General features: G+C 35.7%; 3 protein-coding genes across 3 annotated transcripts; 2 read left to right on the top strand and 1 right to left on the bottom strand.

Moving 5' to 3' along the window:
- Positions 198 to 1,752, bottom strand: LOC18777138 (F-box/LRR-repeat protein At2g42720). Its single transcript, XM_020564786.1, has 3 exons — positions 790 to 1,752; positions 529 to 693; positions 198 to 452 (listed from the first exon to the last, which is right to left on the bottom strand). Exons 1-3 carry the CDS (start codon positions 1,750 to 1,752, stop codon positions 198 to 200), a joined length of 1,383 nt encoding a protein of 460 aa, XP_020420375.1.
- LOC109949283 lies at positions 4,196 to 7,183 on the top strand. The gene is made up of 4 exons (XM_020564531.1): positions 4,196 to 5,062; positions 5,624 to 6,681; positions 6,783 to 6,944; positions 7,084 to 7,183. Exons 1-2 carry the CDS (start codon positions 4,608 to 4,610, stop codon positions 6,507 to 6,509), a joined length of 1,341 nt encoding a protein of 446 aa, XP_020420120.1. The 5' UTR covers positions 4,196 to 4,607; the 3' UTR covers positions 6,510 to 6,681; positions 6,783 to 6,944; positions 7,084 to 7,183.
- Positions 13,254 to 15,933, top strand: LOC109949360. Its single transcript, XM_020564787.1, has 4 exons — positions 13,254 to 13,723; positions 14,286 to 15,335; positions 15,437 to 15,598; positions 15,735 to 15,933. Exons 1-4 carry the CDS (start codon positions 13,254 to 13,256, stop codon positions 15,781 to 15,783), a joined length of 1,731 nt encoding a protein of 576 aa, XP_020420376.1. The 3' UTR covers positions 15,784 to 15,933.

Genomic DNA, 17,753 nt, shown 5'->3' on the forward strand with positions numbered 1-17,753 from the left:
AATCGCACGTCTAGGGATTTAACATATGGTGCCTCAAGTCAAGGCTCTCAGAAAGTTTAAACCAATGTTGTTCGAGAAAAAATTATGCTCTTCCTTGCAGAAAAAGAGTTGAACTTGAACATCAAAATGATGGGCTAGCTAGATGAAGATAAACAAACTAGGGCAGTAGCAGCACCCACTTCTGAATTTTTGAAAGTTTATTCTTCAGCTTCTTCAAACACAAGTGTGGCATCGGAAATCTTCTTGCTCTCATTCACCCTCCGTAGAACTTTAGATTGCTCTGCCGTATGAACAATCCTCATTTTCTTCAGTTTTTGAGCATGCTCGAGGACATATCTTGCAAACTCAACAGCATTAGATCCAATTAGCATATGAATGTCTACCTCCTCAAGCTTATGAACAAAATCAAGGTTTAGCGATTTCCAATATCTCGTATCAAACTTGGAACAATTCTACAAAGGCAAGAACAAACGATTAACAATTGTCCAATGAAATATAAATATAGGAAACTAAGTTTTTCTCGCTTACATCAAGATCCGGCCAAATTGAAGTTATGGCCAAAGTAGTCAAATTAGGGATTCCTCTAAAAAGAGAGGCCACGGCCGGGACAAGGATATCACACAAGCAATAAATATGCAAGCATAAATAAGAAACATTCTCTAATGCTGGCATGGAACCTCCCTCAAACAGAACCTGCAAGTTATAAACACACAACGTTAATAGAACAAGGAAGAAACCCAAAAAAACCCTGTAAGAATATGGTAAGAAATAACTACATGCAACATTTACCCTGGTTGTCTCGTGGTTTAGAGTAAGATGTTTAACCGTGCTTATACACCGAAGAACCTCAAACAAGACCAGAGCATCATGTTTCTGAGGTTGCAGAAGCAGCTCAACTTTTTCTAAGTGAGTACATTTCTCCACATTTTGGAACACAAACATATTGGCCTTCCATGCCACACACTTGAGATTTGGAGCAATAATGTCGAAATCGGAGAGGTCATCATCGTCGTATATGTACCTAAATGATTCCAAGGAGGAGCTCTGGATGTTGATACTTTCTGCCCTGCAGTTGTCAAGACTTAATTCCTTCAGGCATTTGCAGGATGATGACATCCATTCGAAAAACCCTTCGTCTATCTCAACGTTTCGCAAGTCCAGGCGTTGGAGATTGGAGGAAAAACTGGAGGAGGAGGGCTTCTTAAGAACTTTGGGATAATTCATGCCAAAGTCCAACTCTAGAGTCTTCAAAGATCCACATAGAAAGACGCAGGACGGAACCAAGGGATCCTGGCCACATTGCTTTTCATCTATAAAGATTTCAAGATGAAGCACTTCAACTCCACTCCTTACTGCAATTTCCACCCATCTCACAATCCGAGAATACTCCTTCCTACACTCGCATGCTTCTCTTCGAACGCGAAAGCTTCGTGTCTTATCAACCATCCATTTGATCTTCTTCTCCACGCAATGACACTCCAAACGAACACGAAAGCGCTGTATCTTATTATCCCCATGACGGCTCAAGAAACTGTCCAAATAATTCAACAACTGTATCCGCTTTTCGCAAGTGGATGCAAAAGTGTAGTCACTGGCAGATAGATCAAAATCCAATGATGAAGCTGAGTGAGGAAGCTCTCTGCATCTTTTCGACACGCAGCAGAAACGAGTGAGGTCTGTTATGGCGAGGAAGGAAAGAATACGATGGGCAACTTCGTCTGGAACATTGCTAAATCTAAATCCATCTGTCATTCTCTAGTTCACTCTCTCAGTACAACCTCCTTCAAACTCAGAACTTGCAGCAGCCAACTAGAATATAGAAAATGATGATTACAAATCAAATGTAGAGTTATGCTCCTATAAACAAGCTAACAGCATGAGCAAATCGTGGAGAGTTTAAAACTCAAATACAAAACACAACTGAAACCAATTTGAATAAGAAAGAACCGTTCAAACTGATGTTGGGAAGAGTTTGACCTACGTACGTACCTGGTGTTGGGAAGAGAATGGGGTCGTCGTATTGTCTAGTGTTTTGGGCTAAAGAGATCAATAACAGTTGTTCAATGTCTTGTGCTTGATTCATATAGGAGGCGTGTTACATAATTAAAGGTCATCCAAGAAAAAACTTTGTATCTATATATATATAAAGCAAAAGGCAGAAAATGGTAAAACGTTCAAAATAACAGAAAATGCTATTGGTTAATGCAAACATTAATAATTGAAATTATTAATTAAATGAAGATAATATGGTAAATTTACACTTTTTCATTTAAAAAAAATTAAAATTAAACGAAAAATAAGATAACGGATTCTATTTTTATGGAGCACAACTACCCATTATCTTTTTCTAATTCTAAAATAAAATAATAAGGCCTCTCGCAAGTGCGGAAGCACGTGCGAAGAGACTAGTACTAATTAAGCATCCAATTCCATAATTACAGCAAAATCAAATTAATGTATACTAATTCAATGTCTGAGAATGGTTGATTGAAAACTTTGTTTTCGGATCTTTGAACGATGCAATAATTACACCCTCAATCAGAAACAATCACAAAAGGTCTACTTACCAATTAAATAGCAAAATATTAGGGTCAACTATAATCTATTTGTACCAAAAATTGCAATAACTTTTGTCAATTTCTTGCCAAAATACGTGACCTAGAAGATTTGTAGAAAATTCGTTATTTTGCATATCTGATCAAATAGATAGAAATTTAAGGCTCAAAATGTGACAAAAGCTCGTGTGGATGAGAAAGACTTCCATGAAACATGAATAGCACTATTTTGGTATCCCTGATCAATAATGTTGTGACACGCATGACAACACTTCCACATGACATAGTATAATTGGTCAGCCATGGCAAAATAGTGCTATTCCCGTTGCAACTAAGTTTTTTCTCCGTATGGAAAGACTAGTTGATATTGTATATTAGAAGATATTTTAAAGTTACCAAAATTTGTTGATAGAATAAAAAAAAATTCAAATGTCAAAATGAATTGAGATTCTTTGTACTGCGGATAAATGGACATTAATTTTTCATAATAGATCTTGTTTCTTCTTTGCACAATTTTTTTTCACATCATGGTCTCATTTCAGATGATTTTATGCAAATAAATTAAGGAAAAAAGACTTGCAAGACCCAGATTTTTAAATAGTTAGCCAAAGTTTTTAAGTAGAGAAAGCCGAATCACCATATGAACTTTTCTCTAAATACAATTTAAGGATAGATTATGAACAAAATTATTCGAATCTGGTATATACAGATTACGCTTTGATATATACAGATTAATCTTCTTTTTCTATTGTCAACAGTTCACATCTGTCTATGCAAACTTTCTGTTTTTCTTTCCGAAGCTTTTGTTTTTGTCAAGCGAAATAGTTAGAAATTTTGTTAATTAGGTTATCTTTAGCTAAGGATTAATTTGGCTAGTTAAGTTTTGTTTTTGTCTATGCACCCCTAAATTTTTATTTTTTTTTGGCTGGTTAAATTAAAAGATTTATTTGAGTAAAACAGATAACATGAGTACAAATTATATGTGCCGTTGGATTAATCAAAGGACTTTTATTAAAGAGGACCTCACAAGTCCCCATATTTAGCGGGACTGAATAATTATGTGTGTAGTTGGATTAATCCAAGGGCTTTTATTAAAGAGGATCTCACCTATCCTCAAATTTAGGGGAAGTTAATCTTTAATTATCGTGGAGAATGCATAATTTCATAAAAACGAGTAACAAACCCGAATAAGGGGAATGCTAGCAACCTTCTTTTTTGAGTCTTCTCCATTTTCCTCATGACATGTGACACTTTTTTTTTACCCTTAAAACAATATCATTAATACAACAAACAAACTAGTTTTTATTTTTCAAGTTTACCCTTCATTAATAAACACATTAACAAATTATGACTTTTCCTCTTCCCAGCTCCCTTACACGTCAAAATAACCTAGAGATGCAAGGATGTCGAAGGCATCTTTGTTGTCAACGTATAGAGTCCGATAAGGCACCTTGTATACTCTTCTAGTTGCCAAATTGCCAACTATGCCAGTCATCTGGAAATTGAGAAAGACGTACTCTTTGCGTAGCAATTCAAAAGCATTTGGCAATATTTAATGGCGCATATTTAATATGGGTAAATTTGAAAAATAAAAGTTAAATGATATTATTTTAAGAATAAAAAAAGTGTCACATGTCCTAAGGAAAAGAGAGAAGGTTAAAAAGAGAAGGTTAGAGAGAAGGTTGCTAACAATGGATAACAAGGAACAGTGCATGATGAAACAGGTAACCAAAAACATTGCATGATAAAAACAGGTAACAAAACATGAAATTTTAAAGGGATATTTTATGAGTTGTACGGTTTAATAAATAACTAGTTATTTTATATATTATTACAAAAAGAAAAGAAAAAAGAATAACAGCCTCTAGAAATTTTACACGAGTTGGAAACTTTCCTCATATCACACACCCAACCAGGCATAACGAAACTTTCCTCATATCACACCCCCAACCATGCATAATAAAACTCCCCTCTACAGCGGCATCCCCAAACCCTAAATTCTTTGTGCCTCAATTTGCATTCTCAATAGCGAAGGCCCTATCATCTGGTATCATGGGGGATCCGCAAAAATCTCAACCTTCCGCCGCCGCTGATCTCACCTCCAGCCAAGATGATCTCCAGGGGAAGTTACAGGATATGGAGAAATCTCTGGGCAATGTAATAGAGAAAACCCAAAAGTTCGAATTGCAAACATCAATATTGGAGCCACTTCGCGCCAGTAGTGGTATTCCCGTTCAACCCGGCAGTCCCCGGCCTACGATGTCTTCTGCCGCCGCTGAACTCACCACTGCTCAATACCGTGCCTTGACGAAGTTATTGGAGGTGCTTTCCGCCCAGCTTTCTGCACAGCTATCCGCCCAGCTATCCGCCCAGCTCGATTCGCAGAAATCAATAATGGAGGAGCTTCGCCTAATACACGCCAGTAATGCTATCAACTTTCAATCCGAAAGGAAGAAGACTCCAAATTTCACTGTTCCCGACCGCGAGCCCTTTAATCCTTACCCAAGGTCAGCGCATCATGGCTTAGTGGATTTCATCTTATCTACTTAATTTTTGCATTCATCTTTAATTTAACTATTTTTGTGTGTGGCTATTTAGATGCTACAGGAGGTTTTGTATCTCTTTGTTACGTCAGTTCACATGTGTTACGTATTCTTGAATTTGAATTGGATTACCAGCTCGGCCTTTATCTATTTTTCTGAGGTGTTTTCTTGCAAAAACTGTGTTATATTTTCTGAGGAATCGGATGTTATATTTTACAATTCTGATCATGCATACATATATTCTATATTTTACCATTTAACTATGATCGATCTATTACTCTGTAATATTTAATGATGATGATCTACTCCTACACTTCCATACTCAATTTGTCGGAAAATGGAGAATTTTATTTTCATATATTGCCAGTTTTACTGTTTTGTTTGTATTTGTTTCTATGCATATATGCTTACTAATGTAGATAGTGCAGCTTTGACCTTGATTCATTCATTAAATCTCTCTAGGTTGGTTGGTGTTTGAAAATATTAACTTGACTTGTTCTATATATCTCCCTCTTTTTTGTCCAGCTTTTCTATGGTGGAGGATGCATCGACGGTAAATCAGGGGGAAGATAGATCTGTATATTTATTGATGTCTTATTACGATGGCCGTCACACTGATTCAATCTATCAAGTTACATTCAAACATGGAGGAGTTACTCATGAACCCCCAGTAGTTGAACTTGAGGAGGAGTTTTATGACGGTTTTTACGTTCAGGGTGCCAGGATTTCCAACCGCTCCAAAGTTTACATCCTTCTACAGAACGGTTATAATAACCCTTTCGAGGGATACTCTCGGGTGCCATCAGGATATAGTATTGAACCAAAGACTTGGTCATATCATTCATCTCTTCCTCCTAACATAACATCTAAACCACTAGCAACTCTTGTGTCTGCGTATGACAAGCTTTACTATATTGCATCTCCAGTGTGCTTACCACCAATTAAGGAGCCCTCATTCGAGAGATATGATCCTACTCAAAATCGTTGGGAGCGGATGCCTTCTTTTCCATTTTATCATGATGATGGGACCCGTATGGAAATAATTGGTTATGCCGTTTGTTATGGTGTTATTTTGTTTTCATTGTGGGACTCCGACCTGAATTCCAATGTCGTTGCTTTTCATGAGAGAATAAACCAATGGAGTCAAGTGACTTTTGCATCTTATGCTCCTTTTCGAGGAAGGGCTGTGGTTGTAGGTGACACTATCTATGCCGTACATGCACTTATGGTGGAGCAGATTATAGCATTCTCCTTTAAGATGGACAAAGGTGAACATGGTCACATTACATATTACCTAAGCCCGCTGTTTATATTGTGTGGCTTGGAAATTGCGTGTCCGCCAGTGCCATTGTGTGAACTTAAGACAGGGTATTTAGTTCATTTGGGTAACCATGACTTTTTCATGTCATGACTGGCAGTCCCAATAGCGAAGCACGTCCCGAGGTTCAATATCTTTGTATCACCACGTTTCAAATTGTCGTTGGAGAAGGAGGAAGACCCATGATCAAGACCATACAGTCAACTGTTCATCCTGTGAATATCAAGGACCGTGATTGGTTCTTCCTTGAGTTCTGCTTCACGCCGTAAGTTTCCTTCATGTTTCTTCTGTTTGCATTATTATAATTGTGTTTGTAGGTTGGAATTATGTTACCTTTTGTATGTAATAAGGTTTCTCATTACCTAGTGAGTGCGGGGATCATGAACCCATAGAAGGGGACATTATGACTAGTATGAATCAGCCAAAACAAGAAGAAACCACTATGAATGAACATGAAACAACTCAGGATGAGAATGTTTTGACCTGGGAGGTGGCTCGTAGCGAATTCCTTGCTCGCCGGTTTCAAAGGTGAAAGAAATGTGTTTACAATGAAATCTTTTTATTTATTTAATGACATTAAATCAAGAGACTCAATTGTTTGCATATGTCTATAAGTTTTTTTTAGTCCTTGAGTCAAGTTTCTCAAAATAATTATGTGGTTTTGCAGAAAGAGGCCAAGAAAGAAGCCAAGCTGGAGTAACCGCCATGTAGTATGAGCAGGTGCCAGGCAGTATGAAAAACCAACAAGAAAAGGCACAGGAAGAAGCTGTTACATGCAGAGCTATATGACGAATGATGAGTCCCGCAGAAATTACTTATGTTATTCTTCAGCTTCTTCAAACACAAGTGTGGCATCGGAAATCTTCTTGCTCTCATTCACCCTCCGTAGAACTTTAGATTGCTCTGCCGTATGAACAATCCTCATTTTCTTCAGTTTTTGAGCATGCTCGAGGACATATCTTGCAAACTCAACAGCATTAGATCCAATTAGCATATGAATGTCTACGTCCTCAAGCTTATGAACAAAAGCAAGGTTTAGCGATTTCCAATTTCTCGTATCAAACTTGGAACAATTCTACAAAAGCAAGAACAAACGATTAACAATTTTCCAATGAAATATCCGGCAAAATTGAAGTTATGGCCAAAGTAGTCAAATTAGGGATTCCTCTAAAAAGAGAGGTCATGGCCGGGACAAGGATATCACACAAGCAATAAATATGCAAGCACAAATATGAAACATTCTCTAATGCTGGCATGGAACCTCCCTCAAACAGAACCTGCAAGTTATAAACACACAACGTTAAAAGAAAAAGGAAGAAACCCAAAAAAACCCTGTAAGAATATGGTAAGAAATAACTACATGCAACATTTACCCTGGTGGTCTCGTGGTTTAGAGAAAGATGTTTAACCGTGCTTATTCCCCGAAGAACCTCAAACAAGACCTGAGCATCATGTTTCTGAGGTTGCAGAAGCAGCTCAACTTTTTCTAAGCGAGTACATTTCTCCACATTTTGGAACACAAACATATTGGCCTTTCATGCCACACACTTGAGATTTGGAGCAATAATGTCGAAATCGGAGAGGTCATCATCGTCGTATATGTACCTAAATGATTCCAAGGAGGAGCTCTGGATGGTGATACTTTCTGTCCTGCAGTTGTCAAGACTTAATTCCTTCAGGCATTTGCAGGATGATGACATCCATTCGGAAAACCCTTGGTGTATCTCAACGTTTCGCAAGTCCAGGCGTTGGAGATTGGAGGAAAAACTGGAGGAGGAGGGCTTCTTAAGAACTTTGGGATAATTCATGCCAAAGTCCAACTCTAAAGTCTTCAAAGATCCACATAGAAAGACGCAGGACGGAACCAAGGGATGCTGGCCACATTTCCTTTCGTCTATAAAGATTTCAAGATGAAGCACTTCAACTCCACTCCTTACTGCAATTTCCACCCATCTCACAATCCGAGAATACTCCTTCCTACACTCGCATGCTTCTCTTCGAAAGTGAAAGCTTCGTGTCTATCAACCATCCATTTGATCTTCTTCTCCACGCAATGACACTCCAAACGAACACGAAAGCGCTGTATCTTATTATCCCATGACGGCTCAACAAACTGTCCAAATAATTCAACAACTGTATCCGCTTTTCACAAGTGGATGCAAAAGTGTAGTCACTGGCAGATAGATCAAAATCCAATGATGGAGCTGAGAGAGGAAGCTCTCTGCATCTTTTTGACACGCAGCCGAAACGAGTGAGGTCTGTTATGGCGAGGAAGGGAAGAATGCGATGGGCAACTTCGTCTGGAACATTGCTAAATCTAAATCCATCTGCCATACTCTAGCTCACTCTCTCAGTACAACCTCCTTCAAACTCAGAACTTGCAGCAGCCAACTAGAATATAGAAAATGATGATTACAAATCAAATGTAGAGTTATGCTCCTATAAACAAGCTAACAGCATGAGCAAATCGTGGAGAGTTTAAAACTCAAATACAAAACACAACTGAAACCAATTTGAATAAGAAAGAACCGTTCAAACTGATGTTGGGAAGAGTTTGACCTACGTACGTACCTGGTGTTGGGAAGAGAATGGGGTCGTCGTCTTGTCTAGTGTTTTGGGCTAAAGAGATCAATAACAGTTGTTCAATGTCTTGTGCTTGATTCATATAGGAGGCGTGTTACATAATTAAAGGTCATCCAAGAAAAAACTTTGTATCTATATATATAAAGCAAAAGGCAGAAAATGGTAAAACGTTCAAAATAACAGAAAATGCTCTTGGTTAATGCAAACATTAAGAGTTGAAATTATTAATTAAATGAAGATAATATGGTAAATTCATACTTTTTCATATTAAATAAATTAAAATTAAAGGAAAAATAAGATAATGAATTCTATTTTTATGGCACACAACACAACTACCCATTATCTTTTTTTAATTCTAAAATAAATTTAAATTTTTTTTTAAAAAAACCTCTCGCAGGTGTGGAAGCACATGCAAAGAGGCTAGTACTAATTAAGCATCCAATTCCATAATTACTGAAAAATCAAATTTAATCTATATATATAAAGCAAAAGGCGGAGAATGGTGAAACATTCAAAATACCAGAAAATGCCCTTGGTTAATGCAAACATTAAGAATTAAAATTATTAATTAAATGATGATAATATGGTAAATTCACAATTTTTCATATTAAAAAAATTAAAATTAAAAGAAAATTTAGATAATGGATCCTATTTTTATAGAACACAACTATCCATTATATTTTTTAATTCTAAAATAAATAAAATTTTAAAAAAAAAGCCTCTCGCAGGCGCAGAAGCGCGTGCAAAGAGGCTAGTATTAATTAATTAACTTCAATGCCACATAGGATTACATTCCTTTTCTAATTTTATGATGTAATCATATATATTTTTTCTTTTTAAATTTATTTTCATGTTTCAATTATGCCCTTATGATTTAAATCGAGAAAGGCTTATTTTTATATCACAATAATTAGCTAATTAATACAACTATTAATTCTAATTGCAATTCATAAACGGGTAAGAAATTAATTTTAGGCCGATAATTACTATATTTGATCTTTTAGTTAATTATGATTTGAATTTATAAATTATTTTCTTGTCTATCCATTTTAATTTTGAAAATCCCATAAACACGAGCTGATGATACGAAAATAAATACATAAATTTCCTATAATCTTTCTTCTTCATTTTATTCATCTTCTTCCTTCTTTTTCTTCTTACAATCCTATGGAGGAGGTATAATTATCTATGGACTAGGAATATACATGAATGTTAATTACCTATAGAGGAGGTATACATATGAATCTATATATATAAAGCAAAAGGCGGAGAATGGTGAAATATTCAAAATACCAGAAAATGCCTTTGGTTAATGCAAGCATTAAGAATTAAAATTATTAATTAAATGAGGATAATATGGTAAATTCACAATTTTTCATATTAAAAAAATTAAAATTAAAAGAAAATTTAGATGATGGATCCTACTTTTATGGAACACAACTATCCATTATCTTTTTTAATTCTAAAATAAATAAATTTTTTTAAAAAAAAGCCTCTCGCAGGCGCAGAAGCGCATGCAAAGAGGCTAGTGTATACTAATTCAATTTAATCTATCTATCTATATATATAAAGCAAAAGGCAGAGAATGGTGAAACATTCAAAATACCAAAAAATGCCATTGGTTAATGCAAACATTAAGAATTGAAATTATTAATTAAATGAGGATAATATGGTAAATTCACAATTTTTAGTATTAAAAAAAGTAAAATTAAAAGAAAATTCAGATAATGGGTCCTATTTTTATGGAACACAAATATCCATTATCTTTTTTAATTCTAAAATAAATTAAAATTTTAAAAAAAAAAATATGCGCGGAAGCACGTGCAGAAAGGCTAGTATATATAAAGCAAAAGGCAGAGAATGGTGAAACATTCAAAATACCAGAAAATGCCCTTGGTTAATGCAAACATTAAGAATTAAAATTATTAATTAAATGAGGATAATATGGTAAATTCACAATTTTTTATATTAAAAAAATTAAAATTAAAAGAAAATTCAGATAATAGATCCTATTTTTATGGAACACAACTATCCATTATCTTTTTTAATTCTAAAATAAATTTAAATTTTTTTTAAAAAATCTCTCGCAGGCGCAGAAGCGCGTGCAAAGAGGCTAGTGTCTGAGAATGGTTGATTGAAAACTTTGTTTTCGGGTCTTTGAACGATGCAATAATTACACCCTCAATCAGAAACAATCACAAAAGGTCGATTACCAATTACATAGCAAAATATTAGGGTCAACTAATCTATTTGTACCAAAAATTGCAATAACTTTTGTCAATTTCTTGCCAAAATAGAATATTTGTAGAAAATTCGTTATTTTGCATATCAAATAGATAGAAATTTAAGGCTCAAAATGTGACAAAAGCTCGTGTAGATGAGAAAGACTTCCATAAAACAGGAAAAACACTATTTTGGTATCCCCGATCAATAATGTTGTGACACGCGTGACAACACTTATACATGACATAATATTATTGGTCAAGCGATGACAAAATAGTGCTATTCCTGTTGCAACTAAGTTTTTTCTCTGTATGGAAAGTCTAGTTGATATTGTATATTAGAAGATATTTTAAAGTTACCAAAATTTGTTGACAGAATCATAATTGTCAAAATGAATTGAGATTCTTTGTACTGCGGATAAATGGACATTAATTTTTCATAATAGATCTTGTTTCTTATTTGCACATTTTTTTTTTTCACATCATGGCCTCATTTCAGATGATTTGATGCAAATAAATTAAGGAAAAAAGACTTGCACGACCCAGATTTTTAAATAGTTAGCCAAAGATTTTAAGTCGAGAAACCCAAATCACCATATGAACTTTTCTCTAACTACAATTTAAGGATATAGATTATGAACAAAATTATTCGAATCTGGTATATACAGATTAGGCTTTGATATATACAGATTAATCTTCTTTTTCTATTGTCAACAGTTCCCATCTGAGACTGTCTATGCAAACTTTCTGCTTTTCTTTCCGAAGCTTTTGTTTTTGTCAAGCGAAATACTTAGAAATTTTGTTAATTAGGTTATCTTTAGCTAAGGATTAATTTGGCTGGTTAAGTTTTGTTTTTGTATATGCATCCCTAAATCTTTTTTTTTTTTTTTGGCTGGTTAACTTAAAAGATTTATTTGAGTAAAACAGATAACATGAGTGAGGGTTAAGAGTACAAATTATATGTGCCGTTGGATTAATCAAAGGACTTTTATTAAAGAGGACCTCACAAGTCCCCATATTTAGCGGGACTGAATAATTATGTGTGTAGTTGGATTAATCCAAGGGCTTTTATTAAAGAGGATCTCACCTATCCTCAAATTTAGGGGAAGTTAATCTTTAATTATCGTGGAGAATGCATAATTTCATAAAAACGAGTAACAAACCCGAATAAGGGGAATGCTAGCAACCTTCTTTTTTGAGTCTTCTCCATTTTCCTCATGACATGTGACACTTTTTTTTTACCCTTAAAACAATATCATTAATACAACAAACAAACTAGTTTTTATTTTTCAAGTTTACCCTTCATTAATAAACACATTAACAAATTATGACTTTTCCTCTTCCCAGCTCCCTTACACGTCAAAATAACCTAGAGATGCAAGGATGTCGAAGGCATCTTTGTTGTCAACGTATAGAGTCCGATAAGGCACCTTGTACACTCTTCTAGTTGCCAAATTGCCAACTATGCCAGTCATCTGGAAATTGAGAAAGACGTACTCTTTGCGTAGCAATTCAAAAGCATTTGGCAATATTTAATGGCGCATATTTAATATGGGTAAATTTGAAAAATAAAAGTTAAATGATATTATTTTAAGAATAAACAAAGTGTCACATGTCCTAAGGAAAAGAGAGAAGGTTAAAAAGAGAAGGTTAGAGAGAAGGTTGCTAACAATGGATAACAAGGAACAGTGCATGATGAAACAGGTAACCAAAAACATTGCATGATAAAAACAGGTAACAAAACATGAAATTTTAAAGGGATATTTTATGAGTTGTACGGTTTAATAAATAACTAGTTATTTTATATATTATTACAAAAGGAAAAGAAAAAAGAATAACAGCCTCTAGAAGTTTTACACGAGTTGGAAACTTTCCTCATATCACACACCCAACCAGGCATAACGAAACTTTCCTCATATCACACCCCCAACCATGCATAATAAAACTCCCCTCTACAGCGGCATCCCCAAACCCTAAATTCTTTGTGCCTCAATTTGCATTCTCAATAGCGAAGGCCCTATCATCTGGTATCATGGGGGATCCGCAAAAATCTCAACCTTCCGCCGCCGCCGCTGATCTCACCTCCAGCCAAGATGATCCCCAGTGGAAGTTACAGGATATGGAGGAATCTCTGGGCAATGTAATAGAGAAAACCCAAAAGTTCGAATTGCAAACATCAATACTGGAGCCACTTCGCGCCAGTAGTGGTATTCCCGTTCAACCCGGCAGTCCCCGGCCTACGATGTCTTCTGCCGCCTCTGAACTCACCACTTCTCAATACCGTGCCTTCACGAAGTTATTGGAGGTGCTTTCCGCCCAGCTTTCTGCACAGCTATCCGCCCAGCTATCCGCCCAGCTATCCGCCCAGCTCGATTCGCAGAAATCAATACTGGAGGAGCTTCGCCTTATACGCGCCAGTAATGCTATCAACTTTCAATCCGAAAGGAAGAAGACTCCAAATTTCACTGTTCCCGACCGTGAGCCCTTTAATCCTTACCCAAGGTCAGCGCATCATGGCTTAGTGGATTTCATCTTATCTTCTTAATTTTTGCATTCATCTTTAATTATATTCAAAGATTCTTGCTTGGACTATTTTTGTGTGTGGCTATTTTGATGCTAGGAGTTTTGTATCTCTTTGTTACCAGTCAGTTCACATGTGTTACATATTCTTGAATTTGAATTGGATTACCAGCTCGGGCTTTATCTATTTTTCTGGAGGTGTTTTCTTGCAAAAACTGTGTTATATTTTCCGAGGAATCGGATGTTATATTTTACAATTCTGATCATGCATACATATATTCTATAAATTGAAGTGAACTTGCCATTTAACTATGATCGATCTATTACTCTGTAATATTTAATGATGATAATCTACAAAATGGAGAAATTTATTTTTATATGTTGCCAGTTTTACTGTTTTGCTTGTATTTGTTTCTATGCATATATGCTCTAAAGTAGATAGTGCAGCTTTGACCTTGCTTCATTCATTAAATCTCTCTAGGTTGGTTGGTGTTTGAAAATATTAGCTTGACTTGTTCTATATATCTCCCTCTTTTTTGTCCAGCTTTTCTATGGTGGAGGATGCATCGACGGTAAATCAGGAGGAAGATAGATCTGTATATTTATTGATGTCTTATTATGATAGCCGATACACTGATTCAATCTATCAAGTTACATTCAAACATGGAGGAGTCACCCATGAACCCCCAGTAGTTGAACTTGACCAAGAGTTTTATGACGGTTTTTACATTCAGGGTGCCAGGATTTCCAACCGCTCCCAATTATACATCCTTCTACAAAACGGTTATAATGACCCTTTAAAGCAGGTGCCATCAGGATATAGTATTGACACGAAGAAGTGGTCATATCATTCATCTCTTCCTCCTAACATAACATCTAAACCACTAGCAACTCTTGTATCTGCGTATGACAAGCTTTACTATATTGCATCTCCAGTGTGCTTACCACCAATTCAGGAGCCCTCCTTTGAGAGATATGATCCTGCCCAAAACCTTTGGGAGCGAATGCCTTCTTTTCCATTTTATCATGATGATGGGATCCGTATGGAAATAATTGGTTATGCCGTTTGTTATGGCGTTATTTTATTTTCATTGTGGGACTCCGACCTAAATCCGAATGTCGTTGCTTTTCATGAGAGTATAAACCAATGGAGTCAAGTGACTTCTGCTTCTTATGCCCCATTTCGAGGGAGGGCCGTGGTTATAGGTGACACTATCTATGCCGTACATGCACTTATGGTGGAGCAGATTATAGCATTCTCCTTTAAGATGGACAAAGGTGAACATGGTTGCATTACATATTCCCTAAGCCCACTGTTTACATTGCGTGGCTTGGAAATCGTGTGTCCGCCAGTGCCGTTTTGTGAGCTTAAGACAGGGTATTTAGTTCATTTGGGTAACCATGACTTTTTTCATGTCATGACTGGCAGTCCCAATAGCGAACCACGTCCTGAAGTTCAATATCTTTGTATCACCACGTTTCAAATTGTTGTTGGAGAAGGAGAAAGACCCATGATCAAGACCATACAGTCAACTATTCATCCTGTGAATATCAAGGGCCGTGATTGGTTCTTCCTTGAGTTCTGCTTTACGCCGTAAGTTTCCTTCACGTTTCTTCTATTTACATTATTATAATTGTGTTTGTATGTTGGAATTATGTTACCTTTTGTATGTAATAAGGTTTCTCATTACTCAGTGAGTGCGGGGATCATGAACCTATAGAAGGGGACATTATGACTAGTATGAATCAGCCAAAAGAAGAAGAAATCACTCTGAATGAACATGAACCAACTCAGGATGAGAATGTTTTGACGTGGGAGGTGGCTCGTAGCGAGTTTCTTGCTCGCCGGTGTCAAAGGTGAAAGAAATGTGTTTACAATGAAATCTTTTTATTTATTTAATGACATTAAATCAAGAGAGTCAATTGTTTGATGTCTATAAGTGTTTTTTAGTCTTTGAGTCTAGTTTCTCGAAATAATTATTTGGTTTTGCAGAAAGAGGCCAAGAAAGAAGCCAAGCTGGAGTAACCGCCATGTAGTATGAGTAGGTGCCAGGCAGCATGAAAAAACCAACAAGAAAAAGCCCAGGAAGATAAGAAAAAGAAAACCTGTAATGTAAGAAGCTGTTGCATGCAGAGCTGTACGACGAATGATGAGTTCCGCAGAAATTACTTATGTAATTGTCAATTTTGGATTATGGGTTATTGTAATTTTCATATAGTTAAGCATTTATATCAAGATTATTGGCTTGGCATTTGCTGCATATCTTCCTAACTCAGTGCCAGCTTTTTCCAGGAGCCGTGAAAACTATGTTTTTTACACAAATTTTAATACAGTTTTGACACTATGAATAGATGTGATTAAATATCACATGACAAATTAATTCTTATTCTTTTAAAATCATTATGTACTGAAAATAATCTTTAATTAAAATTTCCACTCTATTTTCTCTCTCTTAAATATATTTCCACTCTATTTATATTTTCTCTCTCTGCAATTGCTAGATGAAAAAAATCATTATTTCTCGTTGTGTCTTTTAGGGGTAAATTTTTCCTTCCCAAAGCATTGTTTCTTTCTCCATTTTCCTCCCTTCTATTCCTCTTCATCTGCAAGTCAAACTTGAAACTACCTACCAAAAAAAATTAACTCAAAACTGAAAACAAGAAAGTAGAACGAACTTTTGATCCTGAAGATGACACTTTTTATGAGTGTGAATGAAGCTTTTTATGGATCCTATTATTTTTCTTAGAGCGTGAATATAACATTTTTTATTATTATTAATATGCATGAAGTTTTTTATGGGTCTCAATGGCAGAATCAGGGACGGATCCAAGAATTTTCCTTACAGAGGTCAACATTTAACACGGTAAAAAAATTATATAAAAAAATAAACCCATAAAAATGAAACGATAATTTATAATTTATAATTAATTAAAAAAAACCACATTACAACTGTCCACGATGAGTTTTCATTTTCTGAAGATGTCCCATTAGAGTTTCATTATCAATATAAGCGAACACATCTTTCTCGATATAAACAAGTAGGAGTCTGCTGGAAAGAGGATTTTCCTTCTTTTTAGCCAAAGCAGCTAGGGATGAGAGGATAGGGAGTCTGATGGAGATACTTTAAGCTATCACTCAACCATTAATGGAGAAAAGCTAACCGAAAATTCATATAAAAAAACTAATTGAGCCTCTTTGTTGTTTCGTTTTCTTAAGAAATCTATGTCAATCAAGGCAAACCAAATAGCTGGGAATGCCTTAATTTTCCCCAAGCCCAATACTTCAAGATCTTAAATTTATATTTCCATCAATATTTAATCAACCAAATACAAAATGAAGCATCAAATATCAATCCCACCAAGCAGTCATATTCACTTTCATCGAGCAGTTTGCAGGGGTCAATTTTCTCCCTTCTAATGGCAGATTCCAGAGTTGCAGGGGTCACTTGACCACACTTGCTCCTCTGTGGATCTGTCTATGGGCAGAACTACATGTTTGGTAAGGCTCACTAGATAGAACTGTGTTAAATTGGACAAGAAGCCCATGTTTGGTTAGAAAGGGGACTAATTTAAATGGAATTATATAGCCCAATAGTAAAAAATACCCCTCACTCGTTCTCCTTATACAGAGACATTGAAAATGAGTTCGCAAAATAAGCCTTCGCTATATTGAACACACCTCTCGTTGTGGTTCACGACTCCGCCTCTGCGACTCCACCTCTCCTTCGTTCAACATCGACTCTTCTTCTTCGAATCTTGACCCAGGCAAGTTTTTCTGATCTTTCCCTTTGGAACCTCTCTTATTCCTTCTTCCACCTCTTTGAATTTTGCAATTTCCTCAACAATTTTGACCTAAAGCTCTGAATCTCTCGTTCCTTTTCTCTGTTATTTTCTTCTTCTCTTCTCTAATTTTTGTAGAATACAAATCTACTGTAGCGATATATATATATATATATACTTTATGTTAATTGGCCATTAATTTTTAATTACGTATTTTAGAAAACCTAGAAAT

The sequence above is a fragment of the Prunus persica genome, chromosome G5 (assembly GCF_000346465.2).
Source record: "Prunus persica cultivar Lovell chromosome G5, Prunus_persica_NCBIv2, whole genome shotgun sequence".
Classification (NCBI taxonomy): domain Eukaryota; kingdom Viridiplantae; phylum Streptophyta; class Magnoliopsida; order Rosales; family Rosaceae; genus Prunus; species Prunus persica.